The 21191-nt window shown below is 44.2% G+C and overlaps 1 protein-coding gene across 8 annotated transcripts in view; it reads left to right on the plus strand.

The window, feature by feature from the left end:
* Positions 1-701: 701 nt before the first annotated feature.
* Positions 702-21191, plus strand: part of BCL11A (BCL11 transcription factor A) — a 100774-nt gene continuing 80284 nt past the window's right edge. For 2 of the 8 annotated variants that reach the window (XM_066378213.1, XM_066378211.1), the window contains exons 1-2: positions 972-1423; positions 8350-8679. In XM_066378213.1, coding sequence (XP_066234310.1) covers positions 1369-1423; positions 8350-8679 — 385 coding nt within the window. In that variant the 5' untranslated portion in view covers positions 972-1368. Of the gene's footprint in view, positions 782-971; positions 1424-3689; positions 3738-3771; positions 3897-8349; positions 8680-21191 lie in introns of those variants that run through there. The other 6 variants (XM_066378217.1, XM_066378210.1, XM_066378212.1 and 3 more) reach the window with 5 other exon arrangements.

Below are 21191 nucleotides of genomic sequence, written 5' to 3' on the forward strand. Positions count from 1 at the left end.
CGGCGCCTCCCTCGCCCTGGGCTCCAGCGCTCCCCTCCGGGGGCCGGAGCGTGCCCTGACTTAGGCTCCTTGTTCTTTATCTCTCGGCTTCCCTCTCTTTCCGTGACTCTTGGGAGCCTCGATTTGGTGCCTCCGGTTGCAACCGGACCCAATCAGCTGTCGGGGTGCTCAGTACCTCCCAGCTCGGCCTTGGGGGTGCCCTCCCGGCCGGGGCCTGCACCTCCTCCCTCGCCCTCGCCCCCTCTCCCCAGGCCTTCGGGGTTCCAGGAGGCCCCAGCGCTGCCCTTCCGAACCTGCCACCCTCCAAACTTGGGCTGGACTCCGCTTAGCCGCGCGCTCCCTCCCGCCTCCCCTTGCCCGCTGCGTATCTGTAACTTGGAGGCTCAGCTCTCAACTTCGGGTGATTTTTCTTTGCTATTTTCTCCTTGGGTAAAGTTTCCTGAGCGTAGTCTCGGGCTCAGGGCTTTCACTTCGGCCCCCGGCGTCCGCACGCGGGGAGCTAGCGCGGCGGCGGCGGTGAAGGGAAGTGGGTGTGCGCACGGAGGAGGGTGTCCGGGAGCAACTCTACCTGGTTTCCCTCCGCCCGCGCTTCCCCGGCCCCAGGCTGCAGCCTCTCTGTACACTCCAGCCCTTTTTTTTTTTTTTTTTAATAATCTTTCATTTTGGGGTGCGCATGCGGGGGGCGCGGAGGGTGTACGTCTTGCTGCCCCCACCCCCCACCCCTGCGCCCCTTTCTTCTCCCGCGGCCACGCTGCCGCTTCGGTGCAAGCTGCGGCCACTGGTGAGCTCGCGGCCCCTGCGCCCCCTCCCCTCCGCCTGCCCCTCCCCCGGGGGCCGCGTCTGGCGTCTGCTGAGCCCCCCGCCCCGCACCTCCCCCGCCCCGCACTGGCCATTGGCTTGTCCTGGTCTCTTTTTCATGTCCAGCCCCTGATGTGTGTCCATTGGTGTGAGCTTCCCCTTCCCTCCTCCCCTTCTCTCCTGCTCGCCCTGCCCATGTTTTGTGTGTCTCTGTCCATCCAGACTCCTGACGTTCAAGTTCGCAGGGACGTCACGTCCGCACTTGAACTTGCAGCTCAGGGGGGCTTTTGCCATTTTTTTCATCTCTCTCTCTCCCTCTATCTCTCCTCTCCTCTCTCTCTCTCTCTTTTTTTCTCTTAAAAAAAAAAAAAAAGCCATGACGGCTCTCCCACAATTCATCTTCCCTGCGCCATCTTTGTATTATTTCTAATTTATTTTGGATGTCAAAAGGCACTGATGAAGATATTTTCTCTGGAGTCTCCTTTCTAACCCGGCTCTCCCGATGTGAACCGAGCCGTCGTCCGCCCGCCGCCGCCGCCGCCGCCGCCGCCACCCGCCCCGCAGCCCACCATGTCTCGCCGCAAGCAAGGCAAACCCCAGCACTTAAGCAAACGGGAATTCTCGCGTAAGTAACCCAATAATAGTAATAATAATTACTAATAATCACGAGAGCGCGCAGGACGAAAAGCAAGAGCGAGGGGGAGAGAGGGGTGTGTGCATGCATTAAATTTTTTTTTTTTTTTTTTTTTTACAAGAAAAACCTCCGAGAGTTGGGAAAAAAGAGATTAAAGGAATGGAAAAGAACCTCATTCCATCCCGAACCATAGCCGTATGTACTTTTGGGACGGCACGCACCTTTTAATTTTATTTAATTTTACAAAAAATTGACTCCTCCTCTTTCCTGCTTTCCGTTGCTTTATTTCGTTTTTTGAATAGGAATGCAATGATTTCCCCTCCAATTTTGCAAAATAATGAACAATGCTCTGTGTGGATGCGAACTACTCTCCTGCAAACCTAGGGGAGGGAACTGGGGGGAAAGAGGGGTTGCTTCCACTCCTCGAAGGAAGGAAAACTGGGGGGGGGGTGATGCTTAAAAAAACAATTCTCAGGTTGAAAAGAGGTGGAACTGGCCCTCGGACATCCGCGCGCTTACGGTTAAGTCTGCGCTAGGAGAAAAGTAGTCACCTCCACAATAGTGAGAAAGTGGGGTTGTGGGAGGGGGCCCCCGGCGCTCTGGAGTCTGTCGGATGTGGAGCGGGGCCGCGGCGGCGGGAGAGCCGGGCGCCCGGGAAGGAACCGAGACGCGGTCCGCGCCTCGCCTTTTGTTCCGGCCCGAGGTGGGTGTTTGTCCCGCTGCCTTTTGTGCCGGCTCCTCGAGCTTGCCCTCCCGCGCCGCCGCCGCCGAAAGGCAGGAGCAAGGGCCGGGGAGAAACTGAAGAGGGAGGGAGGGCTCCCGGGCCGCCGCCGCCCGGGTTGCGGCTGCCCGCCCCTCCCGGCCGAACCTCAGTGGCGAGAAGACGTGCAAAATAAAATAAAATTAGATGAAAAGATTAAATAAAACAGGGCAAGAGAATGTAAAATTTCTTGTCCCCAAACCGAGAAGCCAAACGTTCCGCGGGCCGTTTTCTGCAACGCTCTCCTCTTACTATCCCCCCCCCCCCGAAAAAATCTCACACTCTTTAAATAGAGAGGAAAAAATTACGATTACCCCTTCCCCAAAACCCCTTTAGTTACAAACTTAGAGCACTAGCGGCAAGGAGAGAGAGTGAGGAACTCCCTCCTCTTACTATTTTTTGGAAGATTTTCAAAAAAAGTGGAAGTGGATTTTGATTGGGAAAAATCTCGTGTCTGAATGTTTACAAGCACCGCGTGTGCGGGAGCCTCCTGCCAACAAACAGACAGAGAACCGAGCGCAGCGCGGCAGCCTGGGAGCGGGCGGCGGCGGCGGCCGGGCCTCGCTGGGGCCTCGCCGAGCCTCGCCGCACCCCCGCCCTGCCTGGGATCGCCCACCCGGCTCTCGGCGCCCGCCCGCCGGCACTGCAGCAGGCCGTACCGCGACTCCGCGCCGGCGGAGTCCACAGTCCCTTCTCACTCCCAGCACAATGCCCAGACCTACTCCCGGCCAACGAGACTTCGAAAGCGGCCGGGGAGAAACTTGGCTTTGCAAAGCATTTTTATTTTGCAAAGCAACTAAAAAAACGCGTTCTGTCCATCCTCCCAACCTCCCGCATATCTTGTATACACCACAGCTCGGTTCGGCGGGGAGGTCACCACGTGCTTTCCCTACCCCCCTCCCACCTGGTCTGGTCACCAGCCCCCTGGCTCTTGAGTACTGACCAGCCAGGTAGAGGTTGGTAGGGTGGGGGTGGGTGAATGTCAGCAGGGGAGTAGTGTATTTGAATAGCGCCCTGGAAGTGCTGGATCCCGGGACTTCGCGCACCCCACCCTTGAGTTTTTGCCCTCTATCCTGGGCCTGGCTTGGTCTTGGGGGTGTGAGAACCTTATGAGCCTATAAGGGGTGGGTGGGTGGCTGACTGTCTCCCGGCTAGTAGAGTGTGTCTGGAAAGGTGGGCGGTGGGCACTTAGGAAAGTTTTGTCAGTGAGGGAAAGAAAGGCATGAGAGGGCCCACATCCTTTTCCCTCCTCATTCATGACCCTTATTTTAATTTTTGATGCAATTTTAAAAGACCACCTATACCCAGTTATGTATTTTTTTTAAAAAGGGGTGGCCGTGCGCACAGGGAATTGAATTTTTCTCTGAGCCCTGGAACTTGTCACATACTTTGGAAGCTCCCCCGCCCGGGCACGTTGCGGGGCCCTCCCTCTCCCCACCTCCGCTCTTCCCTCCCTCGCCGCTCTCCCCCGCCCCCCACTCCCCCGGCTGCGCCGGATGCGGAGCAGACGCGGCGCGCGGCGGTGTGAAGTTACAGCCCGGCCAGGTACCGGCGGGAAGGAAGGGCAGTGTTCGCAAGACTCGGGAAAGCCGGGCCCTTCTTTGGAAGGATGCTTTGGGGGCTGGAAGGACAGACTGAGACCTGCAGTCCTGGCTGCACCCCCACCCCCCAATCCCGGGTCCATCCCAGGATACTCCTGGCTGGGTGGGTTAACCCCCTTCTCTCCCTCATCCCCGTTCCATTGCAGGCTTTAGGTTACGGGACTGTCTTGGAGGGGGTGGGTTGGGGGTCGCTCCTTTTACTGGGTGCGAAGAGGGGGCGGGAGCCACTCGGGTATTCAGGACCCCCCCCCCCTCCTCCACTTCATGGGCTGAATGAAAGCCATTCGGTCGCTAGGAGGCAGAACAAGATCAAGAAAGCTCAGCGAACTTGAACCTGTACCAAAGCCTCCCCCACCCCCTGCTCAGCGTTTCTCTGCCAGGGAGGGTAGAGCTTTGCGAGGGTGGGGGTTGGGGAAACGGACGGTTAGGCAGAATTCCCTTTCTCCCACCCCCCCATCACCCCTTATGTCTTTGTTCTTCATTTCATTTCGACTTTAAAAATGCTTCAGGCCAGGGCTACGTAGAAGCATCCCGGTGCGTCGACACCCACAGGCGCGGAAAGCAGAGTGGGGTGCAGTTCTCCTTTTCTTTCGGGGCGGGCATTTTTAGTAGGGAGGAAAGGGGAGTGCGCGCTCTCAGGCTTCTGGCTGGGCAAGGCCAAAGGGCGGGATCCCGCAAATTTGCACTTAGGCTCCAGGTTCACTTTTTCCACCCCCCCACCCCCCCACTCAAAGCACGGACCGTCGCGGCCACCGCGGGCTTGCAGAGCGGCTCTGCAGCCAGACCCCTGGCTCCCCCGCCTCCTGCAGCTCTCACTTCGGAGCCCGAAATCACAACAATAGTAATAGTTATCATCATAATGATGCGGGCAAGCAGCGTCATTAATAATGAATAACCGCAGCCGCAGCGCGCTGCGCACCGCAGTGCCCGGAATTGCGGGAGAAATGCATTTGCAGAGATTCCCCCAAAGTAAAGTGTGAGCTTGTGGACACAAAATGAATTTCAGGAGCCGCACTGGGGTATGTGCGGTGATATCGAGACAGCACCAGGTTAACCAGATGAGATTTTAAAGCTTCATGTGCCATTTTTACCACTGGCCGGCCCGGAGAACCTCGTCTCCCGGTGGTCGGGCTGGATGGACGTAGAGGCGGCAGTCGGGGGCCCCGGCCGCCCGCCGCCTCTCGGCCCCTGGCCCCCGGGCCCCACTGCCCCGCGGCCGCTGCTGCACGTGTTCGCAGCGAGCGCGGCCGGAGCCTGCAGCCAGCACGCTGCTCGCTTTGTGCCTCCGAGTCTGGGCGCTCAACTTCACTTTCTGCACAGCCCGCCCCCGCCGGGCCCCCTTGCCCTGGGCCTATCGCCCCTGCCTTCGCTTTTGTTTCTTGCTTTTCCTTTCGGCAATTCAGCCTCGGTTTGCTTCCTTACCCTGTTAAGACAATCAAAGGGAAGGACTTGGAAAGCAAACTTGAAGGCAGATCTCCTTTCCCCTCCCCCTCCTCCAGCAGCCCTCTTTCCCCTTGCTCCTTCCCTACATTTCTTCTAAGGATTTTTTTTTTTTTTAATTTATTCCTTTGCCACAGCAGAGAGAGGAAAGAGATCTCAGTCGCCGCTGGGGCATTGAGGCATTTCAGTCTTCTTGCTGTTTGAACGCAGAAGCATTTTATTTTCTATTTTTTTTCTCTTGTAGAGAATTCGCGGCTAATTATTATGATTATTTGCCCACTCCCTTCCACTTCAATCCTGGACTCCCCGCTTTGTAGCCGGAGCTTAGGCCGGAGCTTAGAAACGATGGTATTGTGGGGGCGAAGGAGGATGGAGTTGAATTGAAGGAGGGGGTAAAATGGCTGAGGTTAGGAATATTTTTAGGGAAAGAGGAATTTGCATTAAAATACAGAGAAATTATCTGATGCCCAGAAAGGAAATGTTGATTGCCACTGAGAAAAGATGTCAATGCAAATCAGTAGTCTACACCAAGAGAATTATATTTTCATATTTTCTTTGTGCCCCACTTTTTCTGATTTTAAATAATACAGCAGCAATAATAAGAACACGTTTTGATGTTTCTCTGAACACTACTAGCCAAATGTTTTGCAGGGAGCCCGATGTTAAACGTATTTCATACATTGGGATATAGTTCTTGTTAATTAGCAATAATTTACGTTAAGAGCATAGAAAATGTTGAGGTTACAGGTTTTATATCTGTACATTTGATCATCTTGTTATTTTCAAGAACTTTGCCTCCTATAAAATTAATTAGGTGAAATGTGGAGGTGTAATCAGCAACCTCTGAATTACCACTTCATTTCCTGGTTTTGATTGTAAATCAGTTTAGTCACTACATTTGGAAGACTTTAACCAAGTCTGTTTTGAACTGTATTACTTTTAACTATTTGATACCTAGGAGAATATTTCCACTTACTCTTAAATGTTTCCGCTTTCAGAAATGTGACAGGCCTTGGGAATAAAAAACAAATCTTAACAGTGGAGTTTTTAAAAAATGGTGGTGTTGTTTTTTTTCTGTATTGGGTCTACGTACTATTAACTTTGGTAAAATAAAATATTTTTTCTGAATCTTTCTTCATTCTATAAGCCTCAGAACTTGTAGTTAAAGCTGAACACCCCCCCCCCCATTTGTTAATGTGTACTTAAAATCCTTAATTCTTATAGCAAGGATCTGGGAGAATGACTTCCATATTCAGTTCCTCACTTGGTCAAAATGAAAGCAAATGTAGGAGAAAAATGACATAGAGGCATAATGCATAACTACTTCCGTTTATCTCCTTTTATTTGAAAAGCATTCATGTGTATTCTGTATTTATCTTTTGGTCAGTGTGTTGGGCAAAGAAACATAAGTGCTTACCCTGCTGTCTTTTCTAGTAGGAATATAACCTTCATATTCCTGTGGTGACCTTATGTTAAATTAGGAGGAGTACCAGAGGCTAGAAATTATGACATGTCCTACTTGAGCACAGGTGCAGCTAGGCAGGGCTCTCTCAATATTATTTCACCTAGCACATCTGGGAGTTACTCCAGATCTTCCCCCTCAATATTCAGCCTGGGTAGGGTTGAAATAAATTTAACCTGAGTTCACTGGATTTTTGCACTTTATCAAAATCTGTTCCAATATTCTACACTCAAATTAAAATCTATTTTTTGATTCTCTGTGGCTTTAAGTTCATTAAATGTGAAATTGGCAGCTTGCTAAAGAAGGTCAGACTGATTAACTGTTTAAGACTTGTACATTTTCTGCTTCAGTTTTATTAACTGGCAACATCCTGAATGTTTTTTGTATTTTGTGCTTTTTTTTCCCTTCTAATAGAGTAAGCATAAGGTTTCAGGAGCAGAGACTTACCAACTCTCTTTTCCTCTTTGGAAGGTTAAACAATGGTAGGAACTGTTCAAATAGATGCTGGAATATTTTAGTGCAAAGTTAAAAAAAGGAAACAAGAATGAAAGACATATCTACCTTGTTATACCATTGCCGGTGATTATGTGTGCAGAAATAACCCCATAATGAAGCGTTTTAGAGCTCATTCAGAAAATTAGTCAACTTTGACAACATTAGGCAAAGTATTTCAAGTCCGAAGAAAGGACTCCTCAGCCTCGTTCTGAAATGTGGCGTTTGCTTGACCATTTTGATTTTTATATGATGGGAGCCATCAAGTGCAAACATGTTTAGAATATTTTAGGCTTTCTTTCTTCAGAATGAAAAAAATGACTAATTGGCTTATTTTCTTAAGTACTCAAAAGTATCCCATTTAGCTAATGTGTCTGAGAAGAATTGCCAGTGAATTTGGTATTTCTTTGATTTTGTGGCATTGCTGAGAGCGAGATCAGAAAGGTTTTTGGCAGTGTGAATTATGCTGTGTTCTGATTATTATTTAGATCTGTTTCGCAGGTGAATGCAGTCGTTTTCTTATTACGGCAGTATAAATGTGGCACGTTTTCTGTGTGATGCAGTAGCTTTCTAATTTATGAAGCTATGTCTCTGTGTAACTTAGAAGTATGTATATTCACACAGAAAGGCTGTATGTGTTTATTCACCTCTCCTTTTATTATTTGGCACAATAGACAACTTAGTCTACAGGAAAAAAGGAACTTGGTTTCAATTCATGTTTTTACAAATTATTTGGGGAGGAAGTTATTTAAGCTTTCTTTATGTTTCTTGATTTAACTTTATTTAATAGTTACATTCTTCCCAAACTCACCAATCAGACACATTTATAGTGTGTAGTAGTAGTGTGTGTGTGTGTCTGTCTGTCTGTCTGTCTGTCTTTGTATGGGTGTATATTTCTGGAGTTTTGCAAGTTAGACTTTAAATATATAATGATTTCTTTAAATATGTGATGGTTTGCCTCATTGATAAATTTGCTTTCTTGCTGAGCACCTCCACAGCTTTGTACATTTTAGGAGCTGACATTTTCTGGGGACTATATGGAGAAGCCTAGAAACACTTTGCATAATGTGGTGGGGTGGGATGGGGTTGATAATGTGTTTCCCCCTTTTCTCTGCTTTCTGGCACTCTAATAATTATTGTGCTTTTGTTTCTCCAATCACAGCCGAACCTCTTGAAGCCATTCTTACAGATGATGAACCAGACCACGGCCCTTTGGGAGCTCCAGAAGGGGACCATGACCTCCTCACATGTGGGCAGTGCCAGATGAACTTCCCGTTGGGGGACATTCTTATTTTTATCGAGCACAAACGGAAACAATGCAATGGCAGCCTCTGCTTAGAAAAAGCTGTGGATAAGCCACCTTCCCCTTCACCAATCGAGATGAAAAAAGCATCCAATCCCGTGGAGGTTGGCATCCAGGTCACGCCAGAGGATGACGATTGTTTATCAACGTCATCTAGAGGAATTTGCCCCAAACAGGAACACATAGCAGGTAAATGAGAAGCAAGGAGAAAAGCTGTTTGCATGTTTTCTTTTCATTTTCAGAGGCGCTGTAGCCAAGCACTAAGGAGTGGTGAAGTGCTTTCTGCATTTCTCCATGTGACTGTCCTTGACAGCCCTGTAATGTTAAAATAATCGTTCCTCTTGCTTACGTTCAGACCACAAAAAAATAAATATTTTTCACTTCACTGAGTCAGATGTAGGCAGAGTAGATATAAACACCTGATACCCTCTCTCGATCTGCTGATTCTGAATTTATTTTTTTTCCCCTTCTCATATTTAAGTGTTGAATCTTCCTACATCCAGCCCAGATTCCAATGTCCATTTGTAGCCTGGGGGACAAGTCAGAGACAAAATGGCCTCACAGGCATTTATAGTTTGGCCAGTGACCTGTTTGAGTCAGACTACTCGGTTGGGCCTCTCCAGGGCTGCAGTTAGTTCCAAGGTGTCTGTGAGGTGGGCTGGGCCAACAAGCATTTTGGAGGGGGCAGAAAGAGTTAACCGAGCTTCAGGGCTAGCCTTGGATCCATATTGGCTGTCAGCCCGTATGGGGCTGTAATTAAACACAGCCCCTTGGTGGGATGACACCGTGACCTTGACTTTAAGATGCCATTTTCGACTGGCCAGGCCAGAGTAGAGAGGGCAGTTGCTGAAGCGCACAGACATGCTTACTCGAAAAGTTTAAGGGCATGTTGGAAATTTCAAAAGGTTGGTTTGACAGGAACGGCTGCTCCCTGCAGCCTGCCTCCTCAGCTAAATGATAAATGCTTCTCTGTGCTCTCTCTTGTCTCTGATGTGGTTTTGACAGATGTATCTTGATTTTGTTTGTGGTTTACACAACCACATGTCACCCTTACAAATGTCCAGTCCAGAGATCCACTGTTTCTGCTATACCACCATATAAAAATTCTCTTGGAAAAATACATACAATACATTCAGCAGCTCTCCTTTGGTTAATTTTAGCAGAGAAGTAGCTGGGTGTGTGGATCTCTGAGCAGCTAAAGGGAAAAAGAATTAACAGCCAACAGAGGGACTTAAATCCCTACTCTAAGTGATAAACAGTAGCACTATATTGTGGCCCTTAAAACATATTTTGTGAAACAGCAGTGATTTAACACATAAGACAAAGTGAATGCAGATTCTGTGGTGACAAAAATGGCTTGCCTGTGGGTGGATCCCTTTCCTCTGTTTCCCCTTCCCCTCCCCCAAAGGTAGGAGATTCGTTCAGTTTTAGGAAAGATAGAGCATATAATCAATTGATTCATGGGAACTTGTCTCTCTGACCTAGTTTGACCACAAAGTTGAACTATACTAGGTCAGTGGTCTAGAGGGGATTAAATGTTGTATTATTTCTATTCTCCCCCTCTGGAATTTGATCATTAAAATCAAACGTGGCATTCCTTTCTTTATTTTTAAAAAAATGCTTCCTGCAGTAGTATTCAGTTACTTTTCCTTTGGTGAGATGGAAATCTGCTCCCAGGGAAGCTGCACTTGCAAAATATTTTTCTCGAATCCACCACATTTAGCTTATGTGACGTGTAGGTTAACATTCCACCTCCCCCCTTCCTTCCCACCCCCCAGTAGGATATGGCAATGACCATTTCCATGTGCTGTCTTGTGACTGGAAGGAAAATGAACAGAAGTGTAAGGCATGATTAATGAAGCAAGAGCAAGCGGAAGGGGATTTGTCATCTTCAGAGATCCAAAGCCTTTCTAAATCACCAAATATGGAGTAACACTTGCGTGATGTAACATCGTATTTACATATCGAGCTGCCCGTTTAAAAGACAAAACACAGTGTCTGTCAAGCAAGAATTAAAACCACACTTCTTACTGAGGTCCCAGATAGGTTATTCAGTCTCAGATTAACCAGTTTGAGAATTCTGTGCTTCTGTACTTAAGAGGAAGAATCTAAAAGCTGGGGGAGGGCCCGACAGTAAAGGCTTTTTGCTGTTACAGTTGTGAATCTATGTAGAGAGAGAGAGAAAAAAAAGATTTTCCTTCAGTCTTTGGTTGTCATAAAGGTTCTATAATTTTGTTTTAAAGAACTAGGACAATAACAGAGTTTAGAGAAGCCAAAAAAAGAGGCAACTTCAATATATGTTTTATGGGGCTAATCTGAAATAATTTCACTGAGATGGAAAGCTGTCTAAGGTATCTAAGATATTCAATGGGCGCACAAGTGCTTTAACCCAGGTGAGGTAAACTTCGCATGCACGAATAATTACAAAGCCTTGATTCCTTTCATTGTGTTTAATCACCTGTTCCCGCCCTGGAATTGGCTGAACATGAATAGCATGGTCACATCTCAAAGCGAGATGTCAGTAACTAGCATCACGACTTCTCATAACTCACAGTAATGAATTAAGAGTTTCCTATGGTGAAATTAACATTCTACCAGCAAAGATAAATTAAGATGCCCTGGCCCTCAGGTGCCTGTGAAGCGAACTTCTGGAAGACGGCTCTGTACTCACTCCCAGCCCATTGCTGTCAAGCTCGTTTTCACAATTCCAAGTCTGCTTTTCTCTTTACGGTGAGGAAGGAAACAATACGGGTAATCATTCAGTGGATATTTGAGTCGTGTCACAAAAAGAAAGGAGAAGCAATACTCTGTTTTAGGAAAGATATATTGATGAATCTCTCGAAGAATATGTTTGGCAACCACATAAAAGGTAGTCGTTTAAGTGCGCTGTGTAGAAAAGGCTTTATTAAAGTGATGTAAGTTGGATTGAGCTCACTGTGTGCTCTGTGCCATTTTCTAAGCAGGAAGTGAAGTAGGAATAAAACAGTGACAGATCTCCCTGAGATAAATAAAGCTTAGAATTTGAGGCTTTCAAATAAGAGAATAAGGGGTAGAGTTCTTTAATTCTTCAGTAAAATCATATGCATTTTGACTGTACACAGACCTCTCAAAGCTGAGTATTTTTTAGAAAGGGTGATTTTTAACATGGTGAATAGATGGGTATGTGTCCAGCACTATACCTAGGTGCACGTGTTATCTACATGCATGTATATACATTGATCAGGTTGCTTTTTCCAGTTTATTCAAATAGTCAAAATACTGTGTAACTGTAATCTATTGAGACCATTGCAACAGTGTTAATTCAACTGGAAATGAGCAGGTTACACTGTGCAGGGCCCAGTTCATCAATTTATGTGTCAAATATCTACCATCAGGTATCAGCAGCCTTTGACTGGCAGTCAGAGCTTTTAATAAGGGTTTGGGTTTATTATCTAGACTCCTAATTTATGATGGGGGAAATATTCATCAGAGGTTAGTGAGTATAAAACTGCTGTTCACTTATAGAAAAGTCCAGAAAATATTATCACACAGTATCAGATTTGAGGTTTTGGCTTATTGCACACAGAAATCTTTAAATTAGGATTGGGATTTCATAAACTGAGTTTTTTGAGAGAATGGAAGAAAACATGATATGGTCTATAAAATTTAGTAAAGTCTATTACTATTGATAAGTAACATTTTTTTCTCCTTAAAGTCATGAACAGAGACATTTATATCAGGGTATTTAAAAATTATTTGCCTAGACAATACACCTCCTATCTGGATAAAATGTAAGACAGACATGCTAATGAAGGGAGAAATACTAATTCAGAACAGAAATACATTAGCATGTTACTTAAAGGTAAATCAAGTATAACGTACATATGCTTTTCAGAATTTAGAAAATCAATTTACCTTTTCTCTTTGTGCCCCTTCCTAGCTCAGACTGAACTGGAGAATGAAGTTGTATACTTTACAGTGTAATTGTGAGTGAGACTATAACTGATAGTATCCCATTATGACTCCTTATTTTTCATTTTTCTTTATTTGTGTGATTCTGAATAAAAATCACTGACTGTTGAAGTGAATTTTTCGTATGGCATCTAAACAACCATCACAACAAAATGCCCCAGTATACTAACACTTTATTTACCTTCAGAATCCACAGACTAATGAATATTGTTTCCTAACAAATACCTAGGATTTTTATTGGGAAACCTATGTTTGTGAGGCCGCTACCCAAAGACTCATGTTCATGAGACCGGGAGTCCTATATACAAGCTGTATTTGTAAATAAGACACAGAGAGGTTGTGAACTGGAAGCTTGGATGTTTTGTCAAAGTGCAATGTCAGAGAAACTCTAAGACAAATTGTAAATAGAACTGTCACAGTGATTGCATGATTGAGCCGCAGAAGTGTCTTACAATTGTTGGCATTGTCAGAGGACTTTTGAAAGCTTAATTAAACACAGTGGCCCTCATGGCTGCTAAATTTACTTCGGAAAGCTAAAAAGAAAAAAAAAGTCGTAAAGGTGGAAGATCCCAAAGATCCCAAGATCTTCAGACAGTATCCTTTCGGTGACACAGAAAAGATGCATTGTGCATTTTCCCAGTTGTCTTTTATAAATAATAGTTTTGAGAATCGGACCACGTGATATGAAGATCATACTGTGTGTGATGTGGCGATTTTGTTAGTTTTTCTGTCTCCTGCTGTTACAGACAGTTAATGTAAAAATGGCCTTTTATTGGAAACACAAATATGTATTCATTTCAAGAACAGGAGCAGAGGGAGAAAGTTTTCCTCCCATTCTCTGTGTTTATTCTTTGAAAGCTTAAAAAAAAAATCAAGTGCTGTTATTTCTTAAATCGCCCCATTCCTTGTTTTGTTGCAAGTTGTGACTTTTACTTTAAAGGATCTGAAATCTGTTTTGCACACCTTGCTGCTGGTGAATGTGGCATTTAATCGTGGAGCTGCCCATGGGCTGGAAAAATGCAGCTGGGTGTAGAAATGTGCAGGCAGTGTCAGGACAGCAAACCTTAAGCTCAGGGAGGAGGTGAGTTGGATGCATATTAATGGCACATTTTAGAGTCCTGGAAAATCATTGATTTCACAGTGCAGCATCAGTGCAGTTTGACTAATGTGGGGGGACTAAATTGGAGTATGTAACAAACATGCAAATCCCAGGAAAGCGTTGTTCAAATTTCATGATTTCTTAGTGAAAGTGTTTAATAAAGGAAAATAGATGAATGGTGGCCTTCCCACATTAGTCGGGGAGAAAGCAAGAAAGTTTGGCTTTCCTTTGGGGGAAAAATCTGAAATTTAACCCAAGTAGTACAGCTAGGGAGATGGCAACCAACAAGATTGGGTCATTCGATGTTAATTTAATCTACTTTGGTTGGTCTGTTCACTCCCTTTATTTATTGCATAAAGAAATCATTTGACAAAATTTACCCCAAGCCCAAGTCTGTTTTTAGAGACAGCAGTACCAGCTTTGTGCAATAAAAAGCACTTAGCATCAAGCTGGACCCAGCCTGGCACCTTGCCACTTTTTTAGCAAGAGATTTAATCACCAAGGATCTTTAGTACCTTTCTGCTTGTTCAGATTTCATTTGGGTCATGGTTATGTCAGCAGTGTTGTTATTACAAGGATTTAAAAAAAATTTTTTTAAACTTTGTGCCCATTTTTACTATTGTCTGAGATTAAGCATGTTTTTATTTTATGTGTCAATTTGGAGGACATTAATAAAGTTCATAAAATATGTTCAGACTATATAATTTAATGGAGAATGACTAGTATTTTTATTTGTAATACAAATAGAAGATTGGCCATTGTAGCCCTCCCTCCTCTGTTCTTTCCTCCTTCCCAGGTAAATCAGCTGCTTCAACCCCTTTGCTTCCAGGGTATAGAGCTCTGGCCAATATCAGTAAATTTACCTTTGTAATTTGCCATGTAGTTTTTACAACAATGACCTAATTAATTTGAGCATGAACCATATTATTGCTACTAGAGTCATTTTCTGTCACAAACTTAATTTCCAGGAAATGTAACCTGATGAATAAGAATGCTTTAGCTCTCCACATGTGCTCCTAGAGACCAGAGGCAGATTTAAAGTAATAATAAAGAAAAAAAAATGCCAGCATTATTAAAGCCAGTATGCTTGATGCCAAACTCAATTTGAAGCCAGTAAACATCAGGCTGTATTTCTAATCAGTTTTAGAGTGTAACGTGGTCCATACTGGGTTCACTGGAATTTGTCTTCCTGCTTTTTTACTGGCCAGCTGCACTCCTTATGCATTTTTAAAACATTTCAGCAAAGGCTTTTGCTGTTCTTAGCCGGGTTCGTAACTTGGGGTCTATTTCTGAGCTCATTCGTCATTCTGCAGTGGCATTGAGTTAGGTTGGCAAGGGAAGGATTTGAGGCATGGGGGGGGGGGGTGGTAGGTCACTTCTGACCCCAGCAGGGAATAGGTGAGCTTCATTTGCCTTTACAATAGGCACACGGTGACTGCACCTCCGAGGAGCTCTCAGGTGCCGCTCAGATGGGCGCATGTAAATGCCCTGTCAGATGTGGAGCCGGAATATTAATGCTTCTTCCACCACCGCACCATAATAAAGCTGTACACAGCCAGCTTAATATGCAGCTAGTCTGGGGAATTGTGTAAACTTAGATAGCCCGGTGTGAAAGACAGCGATGTAAAAATGCTCGATATGCCACAGTTCCCATTCTTGTTCTTTGATCTATAGCGAAATGAAAACATCATCCTTTCCTCCTCTTGGAGTCCTCTCCCCAACTCTGCCACCTCCCAATCCACCGCCAGAATTTTTTTTGCATGTGCTGGTATGGAGGAAATGCGACATAATTTGTTTCATATGGTTAATTACAGGCGTTTGAATATTTAAAATTTTAAATAGCCACAGTTCCAGCTTTTCCTGTTAAAAGTATGCGATTTGAACAAAGGGTGTACAGTGTAAATATTTGTGGTGATTTGCAACACCCCTCTTACTCCATTAAATACACACACGCACACGCACACACATTCAGTTTAAATCTAGTGCTGACTTGAAGGACCTCTGTACCTTCATTTGTATTTCTTTTTTAACCAACTCTCAACTGGAATTCCATTAATATACTTTACCATTATTTTGAGTCCACTGTTGCTTGAGGTTTTAAAGAGGATTTTTATAATGTGTTCATTTAACAGAATCAACAGCTGTCAGAACCAGTTGTGGTAAATCCACAAAACATACAAAGAAAAATACACACGTTTCCTGAAACAAAACTCTTGGAAAAATAAGCTGCCAAGAACTGGCAAATGAGAAGTTTGCAGACAGGGAACGGGAGTGTTTCATCTCTGGGTTCCCCCTAGAGACTGATCGGAGCGGATCTGATGCAATGCCGCTGGAAGCTTCACCTGAACAGGTTGTTGCTCTGAGCTACTGTGTCGAGCACAAGGACTGAGCCTGTTCCCTCTGCTGCCCTCCTTTCTCCTTTTTGATCTCTTTAGAAAGAGAAAATACCAGGTTCTTAGAGTGCTCCACAACAAATTATATCCACTAAAGGTGAGATGATAACGTTTAAACTTTCTATAAAGGAGGCAAGAAAGGCACCTTGCACACCCTTTTCCAGGTAGGGTTGGCAGCCTGTTATTCAGAATTGGATCAGCCCCACCAGGGAATTCCCACTGGGAACCCGGAGCAGGCTTGTTGATGAAGGGGATACCTGGGGACCTTTGGTCACTCACAATGACTTTCTGTTTGTATCTTCATTCTTGTTAGCATTGGCGATGAACAAATTACACCTACAATTTGATCTTAGTTTTAGATAGAGGTGAGTCCACTGATTAAAAACTCCCATTAAAATAAAGAATGGAATTATTGTGAAACCTGCAAAGATGCTTTTGAGAAGAACACAGGTGCTGTTGTGTCCTCCCCCCCCCCCCATTTCTATTTTCTTTTTTTAACTGTCTAAAAACCACAAGGAAGCCTTCTGCTAAAGCATCAGGGCATTTACATTTATATTCATCAGTTCATTTTCTTGATATGTAATGATACATAAAAAAAGTTGCAAAGAAAATGACATCTGTTAATTTTGAGGGAAATAAGGTGTACTTAGATTCTTACCTTAGCCGAGCACCACGTGCCATGTCTGATCTTTTACATTTTAAATACGGAGCTTCTCTTTGCCCCCCCCCCCCAAAAAACAAAACAAAAACAAATCTGAAGCATTTCCTTTGACCCACTCAGGGGATAAGATGGTTTCATGATTTATTTACATTCAAGGGGCAGATCACAATAAGGCATTTACTGCTCATTTTGGCCTCCACCTCGTCTTTAGAGTTCACAGTTGAAACAATACATGAACCAATGTTAAATGTAAATCTCATGATTTTCTCTGTTCTGCTCCACATCCCATCCCAAGATTAAAAATAATTATTCTTTTACATTTAAAAGTGAACATTGGCTACTGAAAAATGATTTAAAGGCTGAGAAAAATTTTAATAATAAATCGTAACCTTCTCATGTTATGTTTTTGTTATGTTAAGGGGAAAAATCAATAAGGAAAAATTTAATTCTGATAAAGATACTCTTGGATCTTTGAAAACAACTGCTGTCCTTTTAACTAAAACATTTGAGCAGCTTCAAAGACTATGCATTTCTTCTGATCTTGGAGCTGTGTGACTGGTAGCAAGAAAGAAAAAAAAATCTTATTCTACATACAAGTGGATTGCTTAACAAGTCTGCACAGACACGTACTTGTTTGTACAATAGAGATAAAAATTCCTGTATAAAAATAATTCAGCTGCTGACAGCAGGCATTGTTGTTGGACCTGTCTTTTGTGCTTGTCCCAGCTCTGGGCCCCCTCCCCCGCTATCTGCTTGGGGCAGCTGGCTGCCTGCAGACTCCTGACCAGAAGTTAATTGCTATATATTAAATATATAGGTATTGTATCTAAAGAGGAGCATCTCAAGCCTTCATATGTGTATCACACTCTTACTTTCTGATGTGACCACGGCATTGACAGTGTGTGTGTGTGTGGGGGGGGGGGGGGACGGGACAGGCAAAGACTCTAATAGGGAAAATGACTTGAAGGCAGTTAGGGGAAATTTGGCCTTCAAGTCCCATTTGCTCTGCAGTGTAGCATCGGTTTCTAAACTTTTGTTTTTAATCTAATTCTGATTTACTCTGTCACATCCCATATCAACCCTCATTGAACTCTACTCATGTAGAGTAACATTAGTGTCAAACGGAATTGGTCAGGACCGTGGACCTGTAGCTCATACAGATGGTTGTGGATGTGGGTTATGTGTAGCTCTGCATCCTCTTCCTTCTAATAAATGTTAAAATGTGGCCTGTTTCTGAGCAGGGCCTGAGATTCCTCTCCTGCAAGAGAGTCAAGGAATCAGGGATAGTACCTGAGGGTTTTCTCCCCTTCCCTCCTCTTTCCCATTTCCTTGACAGACTTACCTTTCAGGTAAGATCCACTCTGGGAAAACATCTGAGACTGGAAGTGGGGCGGGGGGGAGGTTGAAGGGAGAGAGGTGGCAGAGAGAAGTTACTAGAATATTTTCAATAGGGGCTCAAAACAGTCACCAAAGCAGAGAGCCCTTTGGGTCCAGCAGCAGAGCAATAAGCACGGGCACGTGGTCCTTTCAAAGCTGTTTGTTCCCAGTCTGACTTGTACACTTGCAGAGATAGGACTTACATATACTTCGGTGCTTTTACCTGTGTTGGGTGTTTGGGATGGGGGAAGAGGAGGCCTTCACTGGGAAGTCTTTCACGAGAAATTCTTAAATGTCATGGGGTTAGTGAGGGGTGAGTTAGATTCTTCTCCAGACTGATAATTGGGAAGCATGAAAATTCAAATTCCCACGACACTCTCTAATAACGGGGGTGGGTGGACACCACAACTTTCTGAATGTCAGCTGACGTCTGCAATGACCTGTCCCTCTTGGATTTTAAAGGCTGCCAGGGTGGGATGGAGGGGGGTAACCCCAGGAAGATAAAAAGATCCAACAACAGGATTTTCACTCTTCAGAAGCAAACCAGATCTTGTTCCTCGGCCTCATCCGCTCTCCTTTCTTGCTCTTTTCCCTTTGGAAGCAGAAACTTCTAAAATGAATGCCACTCCAAGCTGATGAAAAAGCTGTTTTTTATACCATAGTGGATGTTTACACAGGAGACTCAACTTGAGGGGGGAACAGTCTTTTTGGGAGGGTGGTGGGACTCGTGTTAATCTGTCTTGTTGGAGGACTGTGCAGTATTGCCTATGAGCAACTCTGGGCTGTTTTTGATAAATTATCATGTTTAGAGATAGGTTTGGTTCTTAAGGGCTTAGTTTTATGAACAAAGTCCGTAGCGATGTTTGCTGTCTCTGTTTGTCTCTAGCCCCTTCGGCTTCACTAGAAGCTCAATGTTTAGTTTAAGCTCAGTCTGGAAGATATAACAATTTTGCATTAAAAAAATGAGGAAATCATAGGAAGAAAAACCCTTTGCTTTTTGGATGAATCTTACTGATAATTTGCTAAAGCTCATTTGAATTTTAAGCACTTCTTTAATCTTCAAAGGCTAAATTGCTTTATGAATATGCATGGTGTGGGCAGACTTCAGTTCATTACCTAGTTGTAAATTCTAATGACCATTAGGTCCTTCCAGTAATTGCGAATTGTTTTGCATTTTTGATTGGCCTATTAACATGTACGTTCGGTGCACATCAGGCTGGCCTGTCAGCCTGCTGAAGGAGAAAAAAAAGGTGAAAATTGTTTATAGCACCAAGATTCTTAGATTTTCAATCTTGCAAAATTGATGATGTAAAAAAATTAAAGCAGTGTTTTTTCTTCTCAAGATTGAAAGTTCACCAAGAGATTTGACATATTTAATTTACATGATGACTTTGCACTCCTTCATTAATGCAATTTGCATATGAAGCTGTTGTTAATCACTTTTGATCATGTTTTGTGTATTAGCTGCCTCAGTGGCTCTCCTCCTCGGGATGCCCCAGTAGAAAGGAGCAAAATGATGCATCTTCTTGCCAAGTTTCCTTTAGTGAATTGAGGAATTAGAAGTCTAACCTTGAGTAATTACATATGTTTTATCCGTTTTCTTTTAACGTTAAGTACAGTTTGTGGAAGTGTTGGCTGGAAATCCTCATTTGGGGAGAAGACTGTAAAATTTAAGTGTGTGATTGAGGCACATCCAGATACGTACAGAAATATGTATTGCCCGTCCCTGTTCCCCCACGAAAGTTGCCGGGCAGTTTTATTGTTACCAGTTTGATGGCAGGGAGACTTGAAAATCCCAGTGGATTAAGACATCAGGCTCCTCCTTTGGAAGAGAGACGACTACAAACTACAGACAGTTCTAACAATACTTTGGATTTCCCCTTTAAGCGTACGGCTGGGCTGGCACCTTACACGTCTTGGGCCTGGGTTTGGCTGACTTTTTTTTATCTTTTAGCTCAAGTCAGTGTTCCCGTGGCTTTGTTTAGAGGTTGCTCCCAGAGCTGCTCTGTGTCTTCCCTTGGTCACTAAAGCAAACCGTGGTCTCTGGGCTCCCGAGTGCCTCCCTCAAGGTACAGAAGTGCCCTGGTTGTGAAAACAAGGTGCAAACTAACGGTTTCCGATTTTTGAGAGCCTGTGATTTTGGTGTTTGCCTTTGCTGCTGAGTCACCAGTGCTGTATTATTGATGTTCATCTTTGGTTTATGAGTTTATCACTGGTTAACAAGAAGAATCAGAACACTGAAACTGATATTCTGATTAAAAGGAATGTGTAATGAAAGAAAATAAATTGTGATGGAAAACGAACAGTGTGTAAGAAACATAACTACAATTTTAACCTCCGAGGGACCTTATCACTGCCCTACCATGACTTCCATCCATACCATGCTAAAAGCATACTTCAGTTCAAAGTTGTTAATATTCAGCTGGGAAACAGTATCCAGAACACAAATAAATTATTAAGTGCATGAACTTTTTAGGCAGTAAGATGAACTGATGGGGTCCATCTGTGAGATCCAGGGGCTTTTTATTTGTGTGTGTCGAGCGATTCTGCCCTCTCCGACTTCACAGCCTTTGGTCTCTGGCCAACTGCATGCATAATTGATTCCACACGCACTATCATTTTCTTGATGTAATTGCTTTACTAAGATATGATGAAATCTAATGGATAATTTGCTATTTGAAAATGGGCAAAATAAAAAGGTTCATACTTTTTATTGGCGGGAGGGTAGAAGAGAAGGGGGTGGTTCAGATGACCTGGTGTGTAAGAAAACAAAACAAAACGAGAAAGGCCAAACTAACTTGTGCATGCTGCTTCAGTCGCGTTGGTTGTGGGTAGGAAGGTCTTTGTGACATATGGAAGCCAGTGTGTAAATCTCCCTCTTTCTATCTCATCTCATCCCCCTTCATTCCTTCTCTGTCTCTCCCCCAAACTTTACAAGAAAGGGATCCTAACAAGGTAAAAAGTAAACAATTTAGTCATCACAAGCCTTATTATTCAGTCTATCCAGGAGTTTTGCCATGTAGGTTTATTTAACTTCCAGGAATGTAAACACTGACACAGCCCTAGAAGCAGCAAGAAAGATTACAGTATTAGAGTTAAAAACCGTGAGCAGGGAGTAGCTGTGCTTTATACTCAGATATAATAACACTTTGCATCGAAACATAATGGTAAGTCAAAACCAACTGGAAACTTCTGCTTATATGGAGTACAAATTTCATTC

This window comes from Saccopteryx leptura, chromosome 3 (genome assembly GCF_036850995.1).
Source record: "Saccopteryx leptura isolate mSacLep1 chromosome 3, mSacLep1_pri_phased_curated, whole genome shotgun sequence".
NCBI lineage: Eukaryota > Metazoa > Chordata > Mammalia > Chiroptera > Emballonuridae > Saccopteryx > Saccopteryx leptura.